At 46.3% G+C, this 22,378-nt stretch overlaps 1 protein-coding gene across 11 annotated transcripts in view; it reads right to left on the bottom strand.

Annotated features, from left to right (window-relative positions):
- Window positions 1-1,236: 1,236 nt before the first annotated feature.
- Window positions 1,237-22,378, bottom strand: part of LOC138301017 (cyclin-dependent kinase 11B-like) — a 634,168-nt gene continuing 613,026 nt past the window's right edge. For all 11 annotated transcript variants that reach the window (XM_069241025.1, XM_069241026.1, XM_069241031.1 and 8 more), the window contains one exon: window positions 1,237-3,915. In XM_069241025.1, coding sequence (XP_069097126.1) covers window positions 3,823-3,915 — 93 coding nt within the window. In that variant the 3' untranslated portion in view covers window positions 1,237-3,822. The remainder of the gene's footprint in view (window positions 3,916-22,378) is intronic.

Raw genomic sequence — 22,378 nt, 5'->3', positions numbered from 1 at the left:
CACCTTAGGGGCTGTCCTGACTGACCAGTGACTCCTCCTTGTTGCTTTCTTTGTTCCCTCCAGCCTTGCCGCCAAAAGTGGGGGCCGTGGCCGGAGGGGGCGGGCAACTCCACTAAGCTGGAGTGCCCTGCTGGGCTGAGACAAAGGGGTGAGCCTTTGAGGCTCACCGCCAGGTGTCACAGCTCCTGCCTGGGGGGGTGGCATGGCACCCTGAGGGGAGTGCCATGTCGACTTACTCGTTTTGTCCTCACTAGCACACACAAGCTGGCAAGCAGGGTGTCTGTGCTGAGTGAGAGGTCTCCAGGGTGGCATAAGACATGCTGCAGCCCTTAGAGACCTTCCTTGGCATCAGGGCCCTTGGTACTAGAAGTACCAGTTACAAGGGACTTATCTGGATGCCAGGGTCTGCCAATTGTGGATACAAAAGTACAGGTTAGGGAAAGAACACTGGTGCTGGGGCCTGGTTAGCAGGCCTCAGCACACTTTCAATTGTAAACATAGCATCAGCAAAGGCAAAAAGTCAGGGGGCAACCATGCCAAGGAGGCATTTCCTTACACCTCATAACTAAACAGTTCCAAGACAATAATGAAAACATATCTGTCAAACAACTGAGCATCCAGAAGCATTCTTGTTATAAACGAATTCTTTAAAAAATGAACAGCACTCCCTCACGCAACTTAAGACTATTCACCTTACTTACACTGTGTGTTGTCCTATCCTTTACTTTGTGTCCGATCACTTTTGCTCTACGACATATTAATCTTTCTCTTACTTTAATGGCACTGTGGCCGAAACGTTTCTTCTGGCCATTGGAGTACTTAATATATAAATAAATAAATACAACACTAAATAGACTTCTGAATGGAAACAGCAAACGAATCTACAACATACGTACTCCAAAAATGTAGCTGAGGTTTTAATGCCCTGAATACTTCCTCCCCGTTTTAAAATGGTTAATACAAGGTCAAGGGGGGGGTGCTTCACCGAACTCAGGAAGTTACTTTTAGCCTTCAGATTCCACCACATTATGAATGCATTCTGATCCCAAAGTCTTTACAATATAGTCCAGCTGCGACATTCCAAGAGTCGCCTAGTATACGGAACTGTTGTGTGCGCACAGGTCTTCCACGTCAAAATACAAAATGATGCTGCAAGTATAATTTTCTACAGTTATGAATATACAAAATCATCACCCTTTCCTATCCACGCAAAACTGCACCAGAGGTCACAAAAATAAGTCCAGATCTTTAGTTTTATTTCAAGAATATTTTACTCTGTTTTAAAATGTTTCCACATTGAAATTTACACAATTGCTTGCACTAAATAGTTTGTGAGTGTTCACATTTTACAGCACATTTTGAAGGGAGTGACCAGGGAAACAAGAGTAGAGGACAAGAATTTAAAAGTAATAAACAAACGCCAAGGAAGGCCATCTAATTGTAAAAAGAAAATCCAAAATACAACTATATCTGCTTTTGACCTGAAGGTTGTCGCAGAGCATGTGCGTGCTGTGAGTCAATGAGTGAGATTAGCTTTATTTTTAATGCAGTAGAGAACTCTCTGAGGAAATTTTAAAATATGATCTCATGTAATGGTATAGACACTCCAAAATAAAAGCTTTTGTTGTATGTTTTAGAAGACCTGTAAAAGGGAAATTAGACAAGGTACAACATATTTGTATCCTTCAGCAGAAATTTCTGTCCACATCAGAGCAAATATAGGTAAATAGAGCAAATACTGTAGCATGAGCTGATAGGGTCTCAGACTTAACGCAGTGTTTCTAGTCAGAGAGAGTACCGATTAGGAGAGAGATTATTACCATGATTACTGTGGATGAGAGAGAAGAGGCAGAAACAGTTCTCACAAAGATTCACGATTACTAGAGCATGTAGGAAGCAATCTTTGACCAAACTGTAAAACTTTGGTGGCAGTTACATGGGTCTGATGTCACACCACTGCTTCTCTTCACAAAGCACAGGACTGTCGAACTGAACTACTACTGTCCTGAGGATGTTACCTGCATCTGTACATAAAAATGAACAAAACCAACTACTTTGGTGCTTCAGGCCAAATATAAATGTCCTTTGTTATCAAAGGAAACTTTTCAAAATAAATGTATGCAAGGCCATCTTAAATTATATCTCCAGCTTGCAAATAGTTAATGGAATCTTAAGATCTTGTACAACTCAAGCACATGTACGAAGTCTCTGTTTCTAAAAGCAGAGAAAGGGACATTAATATGAAATACTACTACTTTCTTTTTATCAAGTAGTGGGTGACTAGTAGGTATCAAACTGAAAGTACTTTCTAGACAAAACTCAAATCTTGACAATTAACTTTGGGAAGACTAGAGCTGAAAACAGTGCCACAATTACAAGTCTCATAGTTTCTAGAAAGAACACTTGTCTTCCAAAATCTTCCCGAGAGAGGAAGCAAAGACTAGAAACTATAGTCAGTAGTTACAATTTGAAGAAGCAAGGCAAATGAGATTATGGCATACATGGTTTCCATTGGCAGATCATGCTATTGGGACTCCCTAATTCTTTGAAACATCCTGCATCCTAGGTCAAGATTAAAGAACACCAACCAGTAGCAGGTGACAACTGATTCATAGATCACATCAAAATAGCGATGACTTTGCTAAATAAAAGAAAATTACAGCAAAGTTGAGCTCAAGCTGGAACGCCTTATGAACAGTGGCTTTTCCCCAACCATTTCCTGACAGTACATTACAGCTACAAAGCCGGATAAACATGGGAAAACAACCAGGACAAATGTCTGTTGCAAAAACAATGGTGGAAAGTGGATGTTAAGGAAAAAGCTCTGGCATTAGTTTAGTTTATCAGAAGAGGCCTTTAACTTCATAAAATGTGCATAAAAACAAAGTCACACATGACTTCATGAGAAATTTGTGAACAGCAAAAATCTATGGAAATGTCAGTTTGCAAACATGACATTTAACTACTGTTAAAGTGTGTCTTTCAAGGCCTTGTTCCAGGCAGAAGGCAGCTTTGAATCCACCTCATCAGCAAACAGTGGGTATGGAAAAGCATGTAGAAAATCATTTAAATGAGAAGCATTAACATATTTACTTCAAACAATACTGAAACTCCCTGGCCATGGAAATGGTAGTCAATGGAAAAATGAAAATCCATTATTCATATTGGGATAATTTAGGAGGATGCAGGATGTTTTGAACAACATAACCGCCATAAAAAATTCAGTTTCTGATGTACATAAAATATATATAACATATATATATTTATATGCAATATTTAACATTTTTGAAAGAGAGAACTCTTATACCTGAGAAAAATACAAGTTTAATTCCAGGAAAAAATGTTCGCCAAAACATCTCCTTTATAAAATAAAAAGAACACACCCAACTTTTAGTGCAAAGCCGGCTAGAATGGAACACCTGTCTATGAGGAGAGACGGGATTTGCCCACCAATAAGTCAATATCTCTACATATATACATGAACAAAAATAATAAAATCTAAGTCCAGAATATCCTCAGAATCACCTTATCAGAGTTCAGAAGGCCAAGAAGAGATTCTGAGTGCCAAAGTGTATGCTTTGTCTGAATAAATAGCCTCACTCTCCCGCTGCTCCTGTGGAAAAGTAGTGGCTGACACCAACTGGCGGAATGTTCTTGGAGCAATGAAAGATGTTTTTTTGGGTGAAATCAGAAGCCAATGTCCAGCAGCCTACAGCACATTTGTAGCTGAAGCAGACTCCAAGGCTTCCCCACTAGCCAACAGCAGAGGGTGGTCTCAGGGAGGGTTAATATGGTTCTCTGGGTTGGGAAGATGGTCTCAATTTAAAACTTGAGGCTAAACCCCGGCCCAGCAGCTGAAGCTCCCTGGTTTGTGGTGGTGAGATGGAAGCCAGTGTCTTTTAGATCATCGTCACCCTGTGGAAAGAGAACAAGCGTCAAACTCAGTTGGACTGACTACAATATCGAAATACAAGCAATTATCTAGAATTAAAAAGATACACAAGGAAAGCATATTTACCCACAATAATAGAGACTCCAAAATGAAAGATCATATCTAGTGGTTGCATTTTAAAATTTCCCCCATTATTTAAAAGAAAATGTAAAGAAATCGCATTTGAGGGCACATCTCTTCAGGCCTCCTAGAATACAATAAATAGCCTATGACTCAGTGCCATCTTCAGACTTCTTTGTCTGATATTTCAAGCCTGGAAAAAGGCTGTATTTAATAAAATCGTAATTAAAAATATTGTCTGGCATAAATAGCAGGTCCTATTGTCTCCAACTGATATGTATATAAAAACTAAGACAATATTTATGTCATCTGATACTCTGGTACCACACTGTGTTAACTAGCATGTTCCTCAGAGAACAAGACTCGGTGAACTCAAAAGATCCATGCAAACATTATCTCGGACATAAGATGCTAGTAATACTGCAGTCTCAAGACTTTGCAAACTAAGGCAAATCGTAAGTAAAATGTAATTTTTCCCTTTTCTGATTTTAAACATTCAAAGTCAAAGTTTTAAGTGACGAAATATAAAGGTTTTTCTTAAAGGATTGCACAGCTTTCTTCTCCCTATTAACCATTCCAAAACAATTTTTCAGCCTCAAGAGATTCACTGAAAACACTCACAGCGTCAAGCAGAAAATGTTGAGTCACGGAGCTATATAAGAATTAGGCGAATCAGAAGCTACCTTTTAAAAAATATGTATTAAGCAAGTAATCAAAATATTGAGCTGCAGCAGAAGGACATCCTCCAAAGAAATTGTTGCAGTAATGCTACTACTACTGTTAATAACAATAATCACAGTAATAATAATAAATGCAACTTGAAGTCTGTTGCAGAAAATGTAGAAACATCAGAAGATGATGAAGGACATCAAAGGCCCATGACAGTATCTTTGGCATTTACAATGTTAAATTAGTACCTTATTCACTTTTTCCTGCCCTTTTCTAGTGAGCTTTAGCAGCCTAAGGGAAAAATAAAAGCCTGCCGGAAGTCACAATACTGGAGGAAGGAGAACTACTGAAGGCAGCCAAAGTAAGGATACTGAGCCAGTGGCTTAAAAGACCACCTCTACAGGTATGCAAAGGCATCAGCCAACACTGCAGATGAGACACTATAATTAAGAGCACTTATAAGAAAAGATATTGCCATCCAGAATAAACAATAGGTGGTATCACAAAATAGTTATAATAAATTATTAGATGAGTGACAAAGAAATGCAGGTAGCAGGACAGCACAAAGACCTGTACGATATTTATGGGAAGCAAATGGAAATTTAAAAACTATACTGTTTTCGTCTCTGAAGACAAACACAAGGAAGCAGCGGCCAGTGTGTATGAGGAAACAGGTCACATCAGTTGCTCTATAGAGATTTAAATTAAACATCACCACTAATATGTTACAGTCACAAGCTGTAGGCACATGACCAGAAGCTGTCTTGACAGCAAGACTATTTGGTTCACAGGTGAATAACCCTTCAGACAAGTAAATAATTGAAATATTGGCAAAATGTTCAAGGGAAACAAAGCTCAGAATATCCTGAATTAGCAGCTGTGATGGAACCCCTTGCACAACAACGCCCTGGTTGGTGGTGTATTCTAGTTTGTAGACAACACCTAAATGGTCTTGAAACAAATGGAGAAGAAACACGTTACTTACCTGTACTATGTGGTTCTCCAGTATTGTTAACTTTCATGGATTCACAAGCTTGAATCTTCCCCCATTCCTGAGGTGGGAGTCCTGGGGTAATTATAATAAGTAGCAGAAGGCCAAACATCACACAGTAAAGTCCACAGGAGTGACACTGTAAGCAAATTCATCTCATTTTAGGAAGAACCAAAGTCCAGCCAATCCGATAAAATTCTGATGATTAAAGAACTGTTAAGTCATGTCTCTAAAGGAAGTAAATGAGGTATTCAATGTGGTGAGTCTCACAAAAGGGAGGTGGGAGAGTCATGTAAAAATATGAACGATATCAATACTGGAGAACCACAGTGCACAGGTTTTTCTCCAGTATTGAATCTTAGTAAAAAACAAAGTAAGCGTGGCTCACCTCATTGAAATAAGTTACGTAGAACCACTTGTCCCACAGACGCATCTTAGTTGGAAGTAGCATCTAAACAGTAATGCCTAGTGAACGTATGCGGAATTGTTCACGCTGCCACTCTGTCAATGATACCCCCAGTAAACAATCCTGCAGAGATTGACATACTTCTAATCATGTGGGATCTAATTTCGGAGCCAAGTTTTCTTCCTGCCTTTTCGTGAAAGAAAGCTATAGCTGCTGAGACTCATCTGGCTATGCTGGACCTTGACAAGGCTCGCTCCTTCCTTGGAAGTACAAATGCATCTAGAAGCTGGTCACACCTTTGGACAAGTTTAGTTTTGTTTTTAAAGAATTTGCGGCACTGTTTAATGCCCAGATAATGCAGTGCTCTTTCATCTGTACCGGACGGATTCTGGAAACCTCTATATTTAGGTCCTCCGGGTCCAGCTTCACTTTCATATTACCACAAATATACTCCAATGTTTTCCCTACCCGCTTAGCCCATTTCCATTCACTTTTCACTCTCATATTCCAGCACCAGAGAGCAATCTTTTGCCCTTCCCCGCCCTCACCCATAGCCAGAATCAAATTAGGGCTGCTTGTACCAATATATCCCATGCCACCATGCCCGTTTCCAATCTCACAGCCTGTCTTTCGTCCCTGTCCCAATTGTTTTAAACATAGCCACACGGCAGCTCAGCACCATATAAAAAATTATGACGGTATCATAGTGGTCTATGGGATATCTCTCCATAGTCCCTATTACATTTTTTCAGGCCACTTTGAGGCGAGCACTTTTGCTGATTATGCACCACTTATCTCAAGGATGCCTCAAACCAGACCCCTAAATACTTATATTTCTTTACCCGTTCCAGCTTTCTACCACTTAAATGCCAACTAAATCTCTTTTTTTACTTGGCAAATGCATCCAGGTTTGCAAACTTAACTCAGTTTGATCTATAATCACCAGATTATCACCATAAAAAAGACATGCCACAATATTCCCATCCATTTTGGGACTGTCCCACCTTCCCACCACTAATGCCGCTGGCAAATCAGCAATAAACAAAGAAAGGAGTAAAGGGGCCAACACGCAACCCATTATTAATCACAATTTTCTGTCGTCAGGCTCCTTCGCATCTATAATAACCTGGGCCCAATTATTGGTATGCAATTCTTGAATTAACCTCAGCAAGCTCTTTGGAATACACTAGTCAGTGTTTCCCATGAACACTTACGGTCCACCAGAACAAAAGCACCACTGAAATTGACAAAACAACAAAATAACCTACCCCCTTGAACTATCAACTTTCGCACAATAGTCTAAAGGGAAAAACAATCATCAATAGTTGAACGGCCCTTGTAAAGAAATGGCTCCCTGTTGCAGTTATCCCCCACGTTTTGCCTGATACGGATGCTGACTTGACTGAGAAGTGTGCTGGGACCCTGCTAACCAGGCCCCAGCACCAGTGTTCTTTCACCTAAAATGTACCGTTGTCTCCACAATTGGCACAACCCTGGCACCCAGGTAAGTCCCTTGTAACTGGTACCCCCTGGTACCAAGGGCCCTGATGCCAGGGAAGGTCTCTAAGGGCTGCAGCATGTCTTATGCCACCCTAGGGACCCCTCACTCAGCACAGACACACTGCTTGCCAGCTTGTGTGTGCTGGTGGGGAGAAAATGACTACGTCGACATGGCACTCCCCCTCAGAGTGCCATGCCAACCTCACACTGCCTGTGGCATAGGTAAATCACCCCTCTAGCAGGCCTTACAGCCCTAAGGCAGGGTGCACTATACCACAGGTGAGGGCATAGGTGCATGAGCACTCTGCCCCTACAGTGTCTAAGCAAAACCTTAGACATTGTAAGTGCAGGGTAGCCATAAGAGAATATGGTCTGGGAGTCTGTCAAAAACGAACTCCACAGCTCCATAATGGCTACACTGAATACTGGGAAGTTTGGTATCAAATTTCTCAGAATAATAAACCCACACTGATGCCAGTGTTGGATTTATTAAAAAAATGCACACAGAGGGCATCTTAGAGATACCCCCTGTATTTTACCCAATTGTTCAGTGCAGGACGGACTGGTCTGTGCCAGCCTGCTGCTGAGAGACGAGTTTCTGACCACATGTGGTGAGGGCCTTTGTGCTCTCTGAGGACAGAAACAAAAGCCTGCTCTGGGTGGAGATGCTTAACACCTCCCCCCTGCAGGAACTTTAACACCTAGCAGTGAGCCTCAAAGGCTCAGGCTTCGTGTTACAATGCCCCAGGGCACTCCAGCTAGTGGAGATGTCCGCCCCCTGGACACAGCCCCCACTTTTGGCGGCAAGTCCAGGAGAGAAAATGAGAAAAACAAGGAGGAGTCACTGGCCAGTCAGGACAGCCCCTAAGGTGTCCTGAGCTGAGGTGACTCTGACTTTTAGAAATCCTCCATCTTGCAGATGGAGGATTCCCCCAATAGGAATAGGGATGTGCCCCCCTCCCCTCAGGGAGGAGGCACAAAGAGGGTGTAGCCACCCTCAAGGACAGTAGCTATTGGCTACTGCCCTCCCAGACCTAAACACACCCTTAAATTGAGTATTTAGGGGCTCCCAGAACCGAGGAAGACAGATTCCTGCAACCTAAGAAGAAGAGGACTGCTAAGCTGAAAAACCCTGCAGAGAAGACGGAGACACCAACTGCTTTGGCCCCAGCTCTACCGGCCTGTCTCCCCCCTTCTAAAGACACTGCTCCAGCGACGCTTTCCCCAGGGACCAGCGACCTCTGAAGCCTCAGAGGACTGCCCTGCTCTAGAAGGACCAAGAACTCCCGAGGACAGCGGCCCTGTTCACCAAAGACTGCAACTTTGAAACAAAGCAGCAACTTTGAAACAACTTGCGTTTCCCGCCGGAAGCGTGAGACTTGCTACTCTGCACCCGACGCCCCCGGCTCGACTTGTGGAGAACAATCACTTCAGGGAGGACTCCCCGGCGACTGCGAGACCGTGAGTAGCCAGAGTTGTCCCCCCTGAGCCCCCACAGCGACACCTGCAGAGGTAATCCCGAGGCTCCCCCTGACCGCGACTGCCTGCTCCTCAGATCCAGACGCCTGGAAAAGACTCTGCACCCGCAGCCCCAGGACCTGAAGGATCCGAACTCCAGTGCAGGAGTGACCCCCAGGAGGCCCTCTCCCTTGCCCAGGTGGTGGGGACCCCGAGGAGCCCCCCCCCCCCTTGCCTGCATCGCTGAAGAGACCCCTTGGTCTCCCATTCATTTCAATAGCAAACCCGACGCTTGTTTGCACACTGCACCCGGCCCCCCCGCGCTGCTGAGGGTGTACTTTCTGTGTGGACCTGTGTCCCCCCCCGGTGCCCTACAAAACCCCCCTGGTCTGCCCTCCGAAGACGCGGGTACTTACCTGCTGGCAGACTGGAACCGGGGCACCCCCTTCTCCGTTGAAGCCTATGCGTTTTGGGCCCCACTTTGACCTCTGCACCTGACCGGCCCTGAGCTGCTGGTGTGGTAACTTTGGGGTTGCTCTGAACCCCCAACGGTGGGCTACCTTGGACCCAAACTTGAACCCCGTAGGTGGTTTACTTACCTACAAAAACTAAAACTCTTACTCCCCCTAGGAACTGTTGAAAATTGTACTGTCTAGTTTTAAAATAGCTATACGTGATTTATGTGAAAACTGTATATGCTATTTTGCTAATTCAAAGTTCCTAAAGTACCTACCTGCAATACCTTTCATTTAAAGTATTACATGTAAATCTTGAACCTGTGGTTCTTAAAATAAACTAAGAAAATATATTTTTCTATACAAAAACCTATTGACCTGGAATTGTCTCTGAGTGTGTGTTCCTCATTTATTGCTTGTGTGTGTACAACAAACGCTTAACACTACTCCTTTGATAAGCCGCCTGCTCGACCACACTACCACAAAATAGAGCATTATTATTATCTCTTTTTGCCACTATCTTACCTCTAAGGGGAACCCTTGGACTCTGTGCATACTATTCCTTACTTTGAAATAGTGCATACAGAGCCAACTTCCTACAGCCCTCCTTACAACCACCCTGCTCTGAGGGGACGATATATTTCAGTTCGGCCCATTCCTTGAGTGTCCCCAAAATGATTTTTGAGAAAAGTTTTCCCCCGACATTTAACAAATTGATCAGCCTATAATTTTTTGGGTCTTTTTGCTCCTCCTTTTAGAAATCGGTCTCACAACTGCACCCCTCCAATTTTCTGGGAGCTGCCCGAGTCCAATATATTATGGACCATCCGGCCAAAGAATCCGCCCACCAATCAGATCTTATCTTCATAATAATAGCCGGAAGATTATCTGGGCCAGCTGCCCTAGTCAGTACCAATTCTAATATAGTGTGTTTGATGTGAGCTACTGATAATAGGAATCGGATGTCTTCATCTACCACCATTCGTGGGGTTTTGACCTTAATGCCTCCTATAACCCATCACTGTATATCTTCTGTAAATATTGTGACCAGGTGACTTCATCCACAACACACTTCATAGACCCATGCATTTTTCCAGACCTGCCCTGTACAAGCTTCTAGAACCTTTTTTCATTTTTTGTTTCTATTGCTTCCAGTAGGTTCCCCCCGACACATACTTATTTACCCTCTTCTGATTTTGTACTATGTTTATTTATACCTTATTCAAATTCTGGAGGCCATTATGACTCGCCCAATCATATCCCCATCTGAGACTTTTCTCCCCTTTTCTAACCCAGGACTTAAATTTCCTACACTCCTCATTAAACCAGGCTTTTCCTTTCCTCGGGTAGCCCTGTGGTGGTAGGACAGTCATTGTTTGTGTTGGAATCTGGCCTGGTGTGTGGTGGGAACCCCAAGGTACTTACACTTTATACCAGATCCAAGTATCCCCTCTTAGTAAAGTGTAGGCAGCGTCTAGAAGCCAGGCTCTCTAGAGGTAGCTGTGGATGAGCAGCCAAGGCTTATCTAGGAGGCATGCAAAGCTCATGCAATACCACTGTAGTCACGCATCACTCTCACACATGAAAGAAAACACTCAGTTGTACAAAAATAAAGATATTTCATTTTTGGTACACAATACCACAAAATACTAGAAGGGCAACCCTCCAATAGGAGGTAAATAATATGTTAAATATATACACTAGTAGTCAGAATTAGGCATAGAAAATATTAGAACACAGTGCAAATAGCAATAACCACTAGTGACCCCAGGGGGAGCACAAACCATATGCTCAAAAAAATGGAATGCGTCACAGGACCCCTCCACCTAGGTAAATGGAATGTGTAGAGGGGAGCTGGGAGTACTCGAAAACCACAGAGGTAAGTAATACAGTAGCCCTCAAGCGACCTGGAAAGCAGGAGTAAATCACTGGAATTTCACCAAACAACCAAAAAGGAGGAAAAGGAGGAAAAGAAGAAAAAGAAGACACCTAGAGAAGACTGCAAGAAACCAGTGGTGGATTCCAGGAGAAGAGGACCTTTGGAGAGAAGGGGCTAAGTCTAAGAGTCTCACTGGAGTCCAGGAGGAGTAGGAGCTACTACCCACCCATCTGTACTTGCAGGAGTTGGTCAACAGTGAAAGAAAACAGGTCAGCACTGCAGCACTGGAGCCGGAGAAGAGTTCCTGATGGATGCAGAAGATGCCCCACACTGGAGTGAAGATTGCAGACTGGTGTCTGTGCAGGAATTCCACCAACAAGCCTTGGCAAAGGCAAACTTGCGGTTAGCAGAAAAGCGGTGCTGCCGGGGACCAGCTAGGCCCAGGAGGACTTAACCCAGGGGGGGGGAGGAGGAGGAGGAGGGCAGCGTCGCAGAGTATACAGGAGCAGAGGCAGTACCCGCAGGAGTCAAACAGGACAGGGTCGCAGAAGAAGCCCACGCAGGAGGTTGTGCTTTGCAGGAAGGAGTGCTGGGGGATGGAACTGCACATTGCCTGAAGATCCCTTGGAGAAGATGCCAACAAGCCTTGGAAGCTGCAAAAGACAAGGTGCACGGGGGTACTGTTGTGCGTGGGGAAAGCAAAGGCTTACCTCCACTGAAGTAGGACAACTGGCAGAGAGGACCAAGAGGACTACTCCGGACCACCACCTGTGATGGAGGATCCATGCAGCTCATGATGAAGGGAGATCCACGCAGCCGGTCATCGCTTGCTGTAGGTGTCTGCGGTTGCAGGTGCCTCCTTCACTCCAAGTGAGATTCCTCCTTCTGCTTCTTGTGCAGGCTGAAGAATTGCTGTCTTCTGAGGATGCACAGCTGGAAAAATGTTGCAATGCTAGCAGGAGTCGTGGAAACAAAGTTCCAGAAGAGTCTTCTTCGTTGATTGCAGCGTTGTCGGGTTCTGTGGGGTCCAGTCGCTGTTCCAGTGGCCAGAAGTCAAAGTGGAGGTTGCAGAGGAATCCTGCTGGAGTCTTGCAAGCCAAATATGAGGACCCCACCCAATACACCCTAAATAGCCCTGAAACCGGGATTGGTCACCTAACCAGGTGACCACCTATCACGAGAGGGCTCTGACATCACCTGGGTGGCCGGGCCACTCAGATGCTCACAGAGTTCCCTGCCAACCTTGGAAACAAGATGGCAGAAACCTGGGACTCTCTGGAGCAGCTCTGAGCACCACCACTGGGATGGTGATGAACAGAGTGGTCAACTCCCCTTTTCATTGTCCAGTTTCGTGCCAGAGGAGGGACTGGGGGTCCCTGGACTGGTGTGGAGTGGTTTATGCATGGAGGGCACCAAAAGTGCCCTTCAAAGCAAACCACTGGCTTGGGGAGGCTAACCCTCCCAAGCCAGCCACACCTATTTTCAAAGGAAGAGGGTTTTAACTCCCTCTCCCAAAGGAAATCCATTGTTCTGCCTTCCTGGGCTTGATCAGATCAAGCAGCAGGAGGGCAGAAAACCTGTCTGAGGGGTAGCAGCTGCTGAGCTGCCCAGTAAACCCTGTAAGACTAGTGGTAGCAATGCTGGGGTCTTCTAAATAGCCCCCAAAGTGCATGGAATCATACTTCCAATACTTATAACAGTATTGGGGTATGATTCCAACATGTTTGATTTCAAACATGCCCAGGTTCAGAGATACCATTATGTAGCTGGACATAGGTGGTAAACTATGCCCAGTACATATGTAAAATGGCATCCCCGCACTCACAACGTGCAGGAAAATGGATCTGAAGTTTGTGGGGGCACATCTGCTAGTGCAGTGGGTGCCCTTCACATACAGGTACCTGCACCCGCCCTCTGGGCTGAGAGGGCCTACCATATGGGTGACTTACAGTGACCTGGTGCAGTGACCTGTAGTGAAAACTGGTGCAGGCACCAGTTTCACGCAGACTGCAATGGCTGGCCTGCAGAACCCTTTGCAAGGGCTCCCTAGGGGTGGCAGAATAACTGCTACAGTCCATAGGGATCCCTTGGAACCCCAATGCCCTAGGTACCATATACTAAGGACTTACATGGGGGGACCAGTATGCCAATTGTGGGAAGAAAAAAGGTACAGTTTACAGCAAAACTACTGGGGTCCTGGTCAGCAGGATCCCAGTAGACACAGTCAAACACAATGACAAAAGGTAGAAAATGAGGGTAACTGTGCCAAGAATTAGGGTATTTTCCTACAGTTTGGTAGTGGATGAGGAACTTCTAGAAGTAGATGGCCTTCCTCTGTCTTTGCTATTGTTTCCTCTATTGCAACCTCTATAATAGCCTCTGAAATATTATTGAGAGCTGGCCGTTGTTTGTGTGGAGGAATGGTCTACAAAAGGATGACAGAATTCCTCTTGTGAACCTTGGGCGACAAACAGTACCTTGGTGTGTATTAGCTTGGAGTGCTCTTATAGCTTTGGCAGTCTGATTATCTTTGTTGAGTGTAGGAAGTTGGCTCTGTATGTGCTATTTCAAAGTAAGGAATAGCATGCACAGAGTCCAAGGGTTCCCCTTAGAGGTAAAATAGTGGTAAAAATAGATAATACTAATGCTCTATTTTGTGGTAGTGTGGTCGAGCAGTAGGCTTATCCAAGGAGTAGTGTTAAGCATTTGTTGTACATACACATAGACAATAAATGAGGTACACACACTCAGAGACAAATCCAGCCAATAGGTTTTTATATAGAAAAATATCTTTTCTTAGTTTATTTTAAGAACCACAGGTTCAAATTCTACATGTAATATCTCATTCGAAAGGTATTGCAGGTAAGTACTTTAGGAACTTCAAATCATAAAAATTGCATGTATACTTTACAAGTTATTGACCAATAGCTGTTTTAAAAGTGGACACTTAGTGCAATTTTCACAGTTCCTGGGGGAGGTAAGTTTTTGTTAGTTTTACCAGGTAAGTAAGACACTTACAGGGTTCAGTTCTTGGTCCAAGGTAGCCCACCGTTGGGGGTTCAGAGCAACCCCAAAGTCACCACACCAGCAGCTCAGGGCCGGTCAGGTGCAGAGTTCAAAGTGGTGCCCAAAACACATAGGCTAGAATGGAGAGAAGGGGGTGCCCCGGTTCCGGTCTGCTTGCAGGTAAGTACCCGCGTCTTCGGAGGGCAGACCAGGGGGGTTTTGTAGGGCACCGGGGGGGACACAAGTCCACACAGAAATTTCACCCTCAGCGGCGCGGGGGCGGCCGGGTGCAGTGTAGAAACAGGCGTCGGGTTCGCAATGTTAGTCTATGAGAGATCTCGGGATCTCTTCAGCGCTGCAGGCAGGCAAGGGGGGGGTTCCTCGGGGAAACCTCCACTTGGGCAAGGGAGAGGGACTCCTGGGGGTCACTTCTCCAGTGAAAGTCCGGTCCTTCAGGTCCTGGGGGCTGCGGGTGCAGGGTCTCTCCCAGGCGTCGGGACTTTAGGTTCAAAGAGTCGCGGTCAGGGGAAGCCTCGGGATTCCCTCTGCAGGCGGCGCTGTGGGGGCTCAGGGGGGACAGGTTTTGGTACTCACAGTATCAGAGTAGTCCTGGGGTCCCTCCTGAGGTGTTGGATCGCCACCAGCCGAGTCGGGGTCGCCGGGTGCAGTGTTGCAAGTCTCACGCTTCTTGTAGTTGCAGGAATCTAATTTTCTAGGGTTCAGGGTAGCCCTTAAATACTAAATTTAAGGGCGTGTTTAGGTCTGGGGGGTTAGTAGCCAATGGCTACTAGCCCTGAGGGTGGGTACACCCTCTTTGTGCCTCCTCCCAAGGGGAGGGTGTCACAATCCTAACCCTATTGGGGGAATCCTCCATCTGCAAGATGGAGGATTTCTAAAAGTTAGAGTCACCTCAGCTCAGGACACCTTAGGGGCTGTCCTGACTGGTCAGTGACTCCTCCTTGTTTTTCTCATTATCTTCTCCGGCCTTGCCGCCAAAAGTGGGGCCTGGCCGGAGGGGGCGGGCAACTCCACTAGCTGGAGTGTCCTGCTGGGTTGGCACAAAGGAGGTGAGCCTTTGAGGCTCACCGCCAGGTGTGACAATTCCTGCCTGGGGGAGGTGTTAGCATCTCCACCCAGTGCAGGCTTTGTTACTGGCCTCAGAGTGACAAAGGCACTCTCCCCATGGGGCCAGCAACATGTCTCGGTTTGTGGCAGGCTGCTAAAACTAGTCAGCCTACACAGATAGTCGGTTAAGTTTCAGGGGGCACCTCTAAGGTGCCCTCTGGGGTGTATTTTACAATAAAATGTACACTGGCATCAGTGTGCATTTATTGTGCTGAGAAGTTTGATACCAAACTTCCCAGTTTTCAGTGTAGCCATTATGGTGCTGTGGAGTTCGTGTTTGACAGACTCCCAGACCATATACTCTTATGGCTACCCTGCACTTACAATGTCTAAGGTTTTGTTTAGACACTGTAGGGGTACCATGCTCATGCACTGGTACCCTCACCTATGGTATAGTGCACCCTGCCTTAGGGCTGTAAGGCCTGCTAGAGGGGTGTCTTACCTATACTGCATAGGCAGTGAGAGGCTGGCATGGCACCCTGAGGGGAGTGCCATGTCGACTTACTCGTTTTGTTCTCACTAGCACACACAAGCTGGCAAGCAGTGTGTCTGTGCTGAGTGAGAGGTCTCCAGGGTGGCATAAGACATGCTGCAGCCCTTAGAGACCTTCCTTGGCATCAGGGCCCTTGGTACTAGAAGTACCAGTTACAAGGGACTTATCTGGATGCCAGGGTCTGCCAATTGTGGATACAAAAGTACAGGTTAGGGAAAGAACACTGGTGCTGGGGCCTGGTTAGCAGGCCTCAGCACACTTTCAATTGTAAACATAGCATCAGCAAAGGCAAAAAGTCAGGGGGCAACCATGCCAAGGAGGCATTTCCTTACATTGAGCTTTTCATGCATGGTGTAAACTTGTGGGTGAAAGAGGTGCTCTTTATCGAAGGGCATGCTCAAGACTGCCTGTTGTACTTCAGGCTTAAAGTCTGAACAGCTGAGCCCAGCCTGCAGCATCGTTGGGGTGCCCCTATTGAAAAGCAGTGGGAGTGCGAAGCTAAGTTTGCACCTGGAAGCCACTGTGCTGCTGAGGCAGTGTGTTTGGTGCTAACTTGTGGTCCTCTACTCCCAGTGCGCACTTAAACCCCACCCCCAGGTCTTCCAGCAGATCTGTTTCCGAGTGCCCCCAGTCTCCAGAGGATCCTGTTCTAAATCCAGCCCTAACTTTGACCTGTGCACCAGGACGGCCTGTGTTGCTGGTGGTATATGTTTGGGGTCATCTTGAACCTTGACCAATAGACATACTAACCCCCAGAGTCTGGTACTGTAAGTCGAGTACTTACCTCAAAACTGAACTTAGAACCCTGAGCCCAGGACTGTTCTGAAAACTGCAGTGTCAACTTTTGAAAGTAAAACATGTTACTTGCATGTAAACGGATCATTTGTCAAACTTAGAAACAGTACATTTGATACATATGCTTGATACATGCTTACACCTGTACTTACCTGCAACGAAAAATTTTGAGTTCTAGAAATAAAGTAACAAATATATTTTCCCATGTAAATACATTGGCCTGGAGTTAGTCATTGAATGTGTGCCTCAGTTCTTGACTGCGTGTGTACAACAAATGCTTTGCACTACCCTCTGATAAACCTAACTGCTCGACCAACTACCACAAAAGAGAGCATTCGTATTATCTACTTTAGCCTCTATTTAGCCTCTGGGGCACCCATGGACTCTGCGCACACTATCTCATTTTGATTAGTATATACAGTGACAGCTTCCTACAGAGGTGTCACACCTCCACTCGCCAGAAAGGCACAGTGCTCAAAGGAAAGCTTCAAAGGCCTGACACCTTTTGTAATGAGACTCCAGCCTCTGCTGCTAGCAGCAGATGGCCAGACCCGGTTTAAACTCCCACTTTTGGTTGGAGAACCGGCAGAGAAACCAAGTGAGAATAGGAGCTGTGTCCATCTTCGCCAACTCTACCCCATAGGCGCTGGAGGCATTTTTCAGTGCCCACCATCTTGAAGACTTTACTAATCAGGGCTAGGACTATGCCCCCGCCGGACGGTGGCATAAAAGTGGGTGTAGGAACCCTGGGGAAAGTACCCATTGGTCGCTACCGGTTACTCCCCTGTAACACCCCTAAATCTATCATTTAGGAGGCTACACCAGATCCAGACACCAAATTCCTGATGACCTAAGAAGATCTGGACACTAGAGACGCACCAGCAGAGAAGGTTCCAGACACCAAGTGACTTGGCCCCAGCCCTACCAGCCTTTCTGCAGCTCTCGACGATTCTGTATCAAAAGACGACCTGCCCTGCAGCCCAGCAACCTCCAAAGCCTTGTGAGGACGGCCTGCCTTTGGCAAAGACCAAGATCTCCCATAGACCACAGACCTGTCCCCCCCCCAAAAAAAAAAAAAAAAAAAAAAAAAAAAAAAAAAAAAAAAAAAACTTGAAAGAACAAAGAACTCTCCTCCGAGGAACAGGAAAGCCACCACCAGACCATTCACTGCACCAGAAACCCACAGTTGTAGGAAAGTGCCCCTTTTGGCATGCGTATCCCCTCGCTTTTTGCCTGATATCTGATGCTAACTTGACCGCGTGTGCGCTGGGATCCTGCTAACCAGGTCCCAGCTCCAGTGTTCTTTCCCTAAACTGTAATATTGCTTCAACAATTGGCTCACCCAGAGGCAGAGGCACATGGGAGCTTCTGGTTGGTTACGCCAGGCAGGTGACGTCCCTGACACCCCTCTGATAGGTAGGTCACTGCAGAGAGTGACCACCCCACTTTGAGTTATTTAAGGGCTCCTCGCAGGTGGGTCCTCAGATTAATCAAGCAAGACTCTAGGAAGAACTCTCTGCAAGACATCTTCTCCCCCTGGCCTCTGAAACTGCTGCTGGTGTTCACATGGAACTTAACAAGTCTGCTTCTGGTGGGAAGGCTCCCACTGCAACATTGATTCTCCGGATCCTGCAAGAATCCTGCAACATCCAAGGCTGTGTATCCTCCAGGGTCACAAGGACTTCTATGCATCCTCCAGGGACACAAGGACTCTGCACCAGGAAACAAGAAGGAATCTCCATTAAGGCGAAGGAATCACTCCCCTGCAACTACGGTTGGTGGGGTCTGATGTCTCTTGATATCCGAAGATAGTGCTTCAAAGGTGGTAAGTCTGTGGCTTCCTCTACGTCTTACTCGTCTTCTATCTAAGTTGGGAGACTAAGTCCTTGCTCCTGCCACTAGACTGGCACTCCTGTGCACTGCAACTGTTGCATTTGCCAAGGCTTGTTGGCTCTTCCTCCGGGAGATCTTTCACCTCCAAGAAGGCCCAGCACTCTGCAAACCAAAGATCAGCTCCTATCCTGCAAGTCCTGCGAGGTGGGACTTCTGCTTTGCTGGGCTGGTAAGGTCTCCTTGAGACTCCGTATCTGGTGCCAGTGGGCCACTCATGGGGGTTCCATTGACTTCTCTTGTCCTTTCTGCGTGCTGAGGGCCAGCTCTGACTTCCCCTCCTGAGTAGAGTCTCCTGCACCTTGGTGGTCCCTGCAACTTTGCAAACTTCTCTTCTGCTGCCATTTGCACTTGCCAGTGTTTGTTGGTGACCTGGCTGGTCACTGACCCTCCTGCATTCCGGAGACCGTCGAGGCACAGCTGGTAGGTGACTCCTAGACCCCGTTGCCTCCTTGGGTGCCAGACTCTGTACCCTTCCTTTGCAGGCCCGCCACATCTGGAATCTGTCCCTGTGATCCACTTGGCTGGGCCACGGGTTGTGACAGCAGACGGACAATCTGAGGCATCCAGTCTTCTGGGAGAGTCCCTTCTACCCTCTGCATCTGGGTTCCTGGTTTAGTGCTTCCTGTCTTCTGGGTATCCTGGGGTAGGGGCACTCTCCATCCATCCTCTTGCCAGCTTGTATTCTCTGGGTCCACTGGGAAAGGTCCTGAATTCCACAAACTCCAACCACTACTTTGTGTGTTAGCCTATGGGACAACTGGGTGAGTAACTGACTTACTCCTGGTTGCTGGGGTCACCTACTGTACTTACAGAGGGTGTTTCTGTCTTGCTCCAGCCCCTAGCTAATCACTACACTTTCAGTGTATGGTCTGGCCCTGCCCTAGGGGCCTGTATATTTCTAACCTATTTTTGCTGCTTATTTTATGTGTATAATTGTATGTAGTATCTCCAAAGGGAAATAACCAATAGTGAGTTTGGTAGTATTGATGTAATAAAGTATCCTAAATTTTACAACATGTGTAGTTCTTTCTTGTGACAAACTAATTGCCTGACTACTGTGGTACTGCAAGTGCTTTACATTCCTCCTGGATAAGCATTTGCTGCTTGCCTCAGCTACCCTTGGAGAGCTTCAGCTATCTGGGCACCTTTTCACTATCACTAAGGGTTTCGCCAGGACTCCGTATTGGTTGCCACACCATAGATGTGCACCCTAAACTGAGCCAGCCTTCTACAACTGCATTCTTGTTTCCTTTCATAGGTTAACATTGCTGGACTAAAAATTGCATTAAGTGTCCACCTTTTTAGGCGAAAATTATTTTTTCTTGAAAAACGTACTTACGTTTTTAGGTCTTTCTTGCTCTTAAAATAAATCTTGAAAGAAACTTATTTTTCTAAAATTGGTACAGGTCTCCTTTTTGAGTCCTGTGTCATTTATTAATCACTGTATATATAACAACTGTCTTACACTCCTCTGTATTAGACCTAAGGCTGCTCGACCACACCACCACAAATAGAGCACTTTGGGTTTACACTGAGCCTTGTACACTTCTGGGGGAATCTCTGGACTCTGCACGATATAACCGCTTAGTGGTATATCATATACAGATAGTAATGGGTCCAGCTGCTGTGGCTGAGGTATAGCGTGTGGCTGTATAGTTGGGCTTCTTTCTTGTTCTACCAGCCTAGGAAACGGGGGGCGGAATAGCAGAGGGTTTTGGTGCAAACTGTTGCTGCTGGTGTGGATTTTTGCATTCCGGAAATCATCCTTACTAAATAATCATCTTGCACAGATCTAATACCATAGCTGTAGGGACCTGCATCATTGGGTCTTGATATGACTGCTCTTTGTAGGTATTGTATGAATATTGCTCTTGAAACTCCCCCCAAAGGGTCCATCATCTTATCACATCCAACCTCCTAATTCGAGATGTCAGACAGGCGGCAAAAGTAAAACCTTGTTTGGTGACATCTGGTATGATTTGTGGGTTTCATTCATTCTTGTTGATATGTAAACAGACTGGTCTTGTATGACTTGGTGTAGACTGCTGCTATGTAGCCTTCGTCGGGGTCATTGATGTGGCCACCATCGACTGTTTCGTTGATTAAGCATTCTTCAACGTAGCTGTTGTCGAATGTAGTGAAGTAGCCTCTTTATACCATGGTTACCCCTATTTTTTGCCTGTTGTCAGTGTGTCTGACTGCCTGCTAACTAAGACCCCAGTGATTATGCTCTCTCCCTACCAATTTGGACCATTTTCATTCCACATTTGGCATATTGGTGGCCCCATGTAAGTCTCTAGTATATAGTACCCAGGCCATTGGGGTGCCAGGGGATCCCCATGGGCTGCAGCATGTATTAGGTCATCCAAGGTGAGCCCATGCAAAGTGTTCTGCAGGCATGCCATTGCAGCCTGCGTGAAAGGGTGCATGCACCCTTTTACACAACAGGTCACTGTAAATCACACATATGGCAGGCCCTCCTAGCCCAGAGGGCAGGGTGCAAGTACCGGTGTGTGAGGGGACCCAGTACCATTATCATGAACTTCGTGATTACGGAGATGCCATTTTATGCGTGTACTGGACATAGGTCACCACCTATGTCTAGCTACATAATGGTAACTCTGAACCTAGTCAGTATGGTATCAAACATGTCAGAATCATACCTCAATACTGTTGCCAGTATTTGAAGTATGAGTCCTTGCACTCTGGGGGCTCCTTAAAGACCCCCAGCATTGCTCCTACTGTCTTCCAGGGTTTTCCAGGCAGCTCAAGCTGCTGCTACCCCTCAGACGGGTTTCTGCCCTCCTGCTGCTAGAACAGCTCAAGCCCAGAAGGCAGAACAAAAGATTTCCTTTGGGAGAGGGCGGTAACACCCTCTCCCTTTGGAAATAGGCGCTACATTGCTTGGGAGGGGTAACCTTCCCAAGCCACTGGTATGCTCCGAAAGGCACATTTGGTGCTCTATGTGAATAAACCAGTCTACACTGGTTCACGGACCTCCAGTCCCTGCTCTGGTGCGAAACCAGACAATATAAAGGGGAGAGACCATTCCCTTGTCCATTATCACCCATGGGGTGGTGCTCAGAGCTCCTCCAGAGGGGTCCCTGGGTTCTGCCATCTTGAATCCAAGGTTGGCAGGGACTTCTGGAAGAATCTGAGTGGCCAGGCAAGGCAGGTGACGTTAGAGCTCCCCCCTGATAGGTGGTCACCTGGCTAGGTGACCAATGCCCCTTTCAGCGCTATTAAGGGTCTCTCTCTTGGGTGGGTCCTCAGGTTCGGGTTGCAAGATTCCAGCAGGACTCCTCTGCAACCTCCACTTCGACTTCTAGCCACTGGAACCGCGACTGGACCCTACAGGAACTGACAATCTGCATCCAAGAAGACACTTTTTGTAACATTGTTTCTACTGCTCATTTTAGCTCCTGCAACATTTCCCCAGCTGGGCAACCTCTGAGGGTGGCAAGTCTTCAGTCTGCACAAGAAAAAAGAAGGAATCTCCCTTGGAGTGAAGGAGTCACTCCCCTGCATCCGCAGGCACCTGCTGCAAAGAAACGGCTGCGTGGATCTCCTCTCATCCTGAGCTGTATGGATCCTGCATCACGGGTGGTGGTCCGGAGTAGTCCTCTTGGTCCTCTCTGCCAGCCGTTTAATTTTGTTGGAGGTAAACCCTTGCCTTCCCATGCAGGACAGTACCTC

This window comes from Pleurodeles waltl, chromosome 6, assembly GCF_031143425.1.
Source record: "Pleurodeles waltl isolate 20211129_DDA chromosome 6, aPleWal1.hap1.20221129, whole genome shotgun sequence".
NCBI classification, from domain to species: domain Eukaryota; kingdom Metazoa; phylum Chordata; class Amphibia; order Caudata; family Salamandridae; genus Pleurodeles; species Pleurodeles waltl.
The sequence above is the reverse complement of the archived record's forward strand: the minus strand, read 5'-3'. Positions and strand labels throughout refer to the sequence as shown.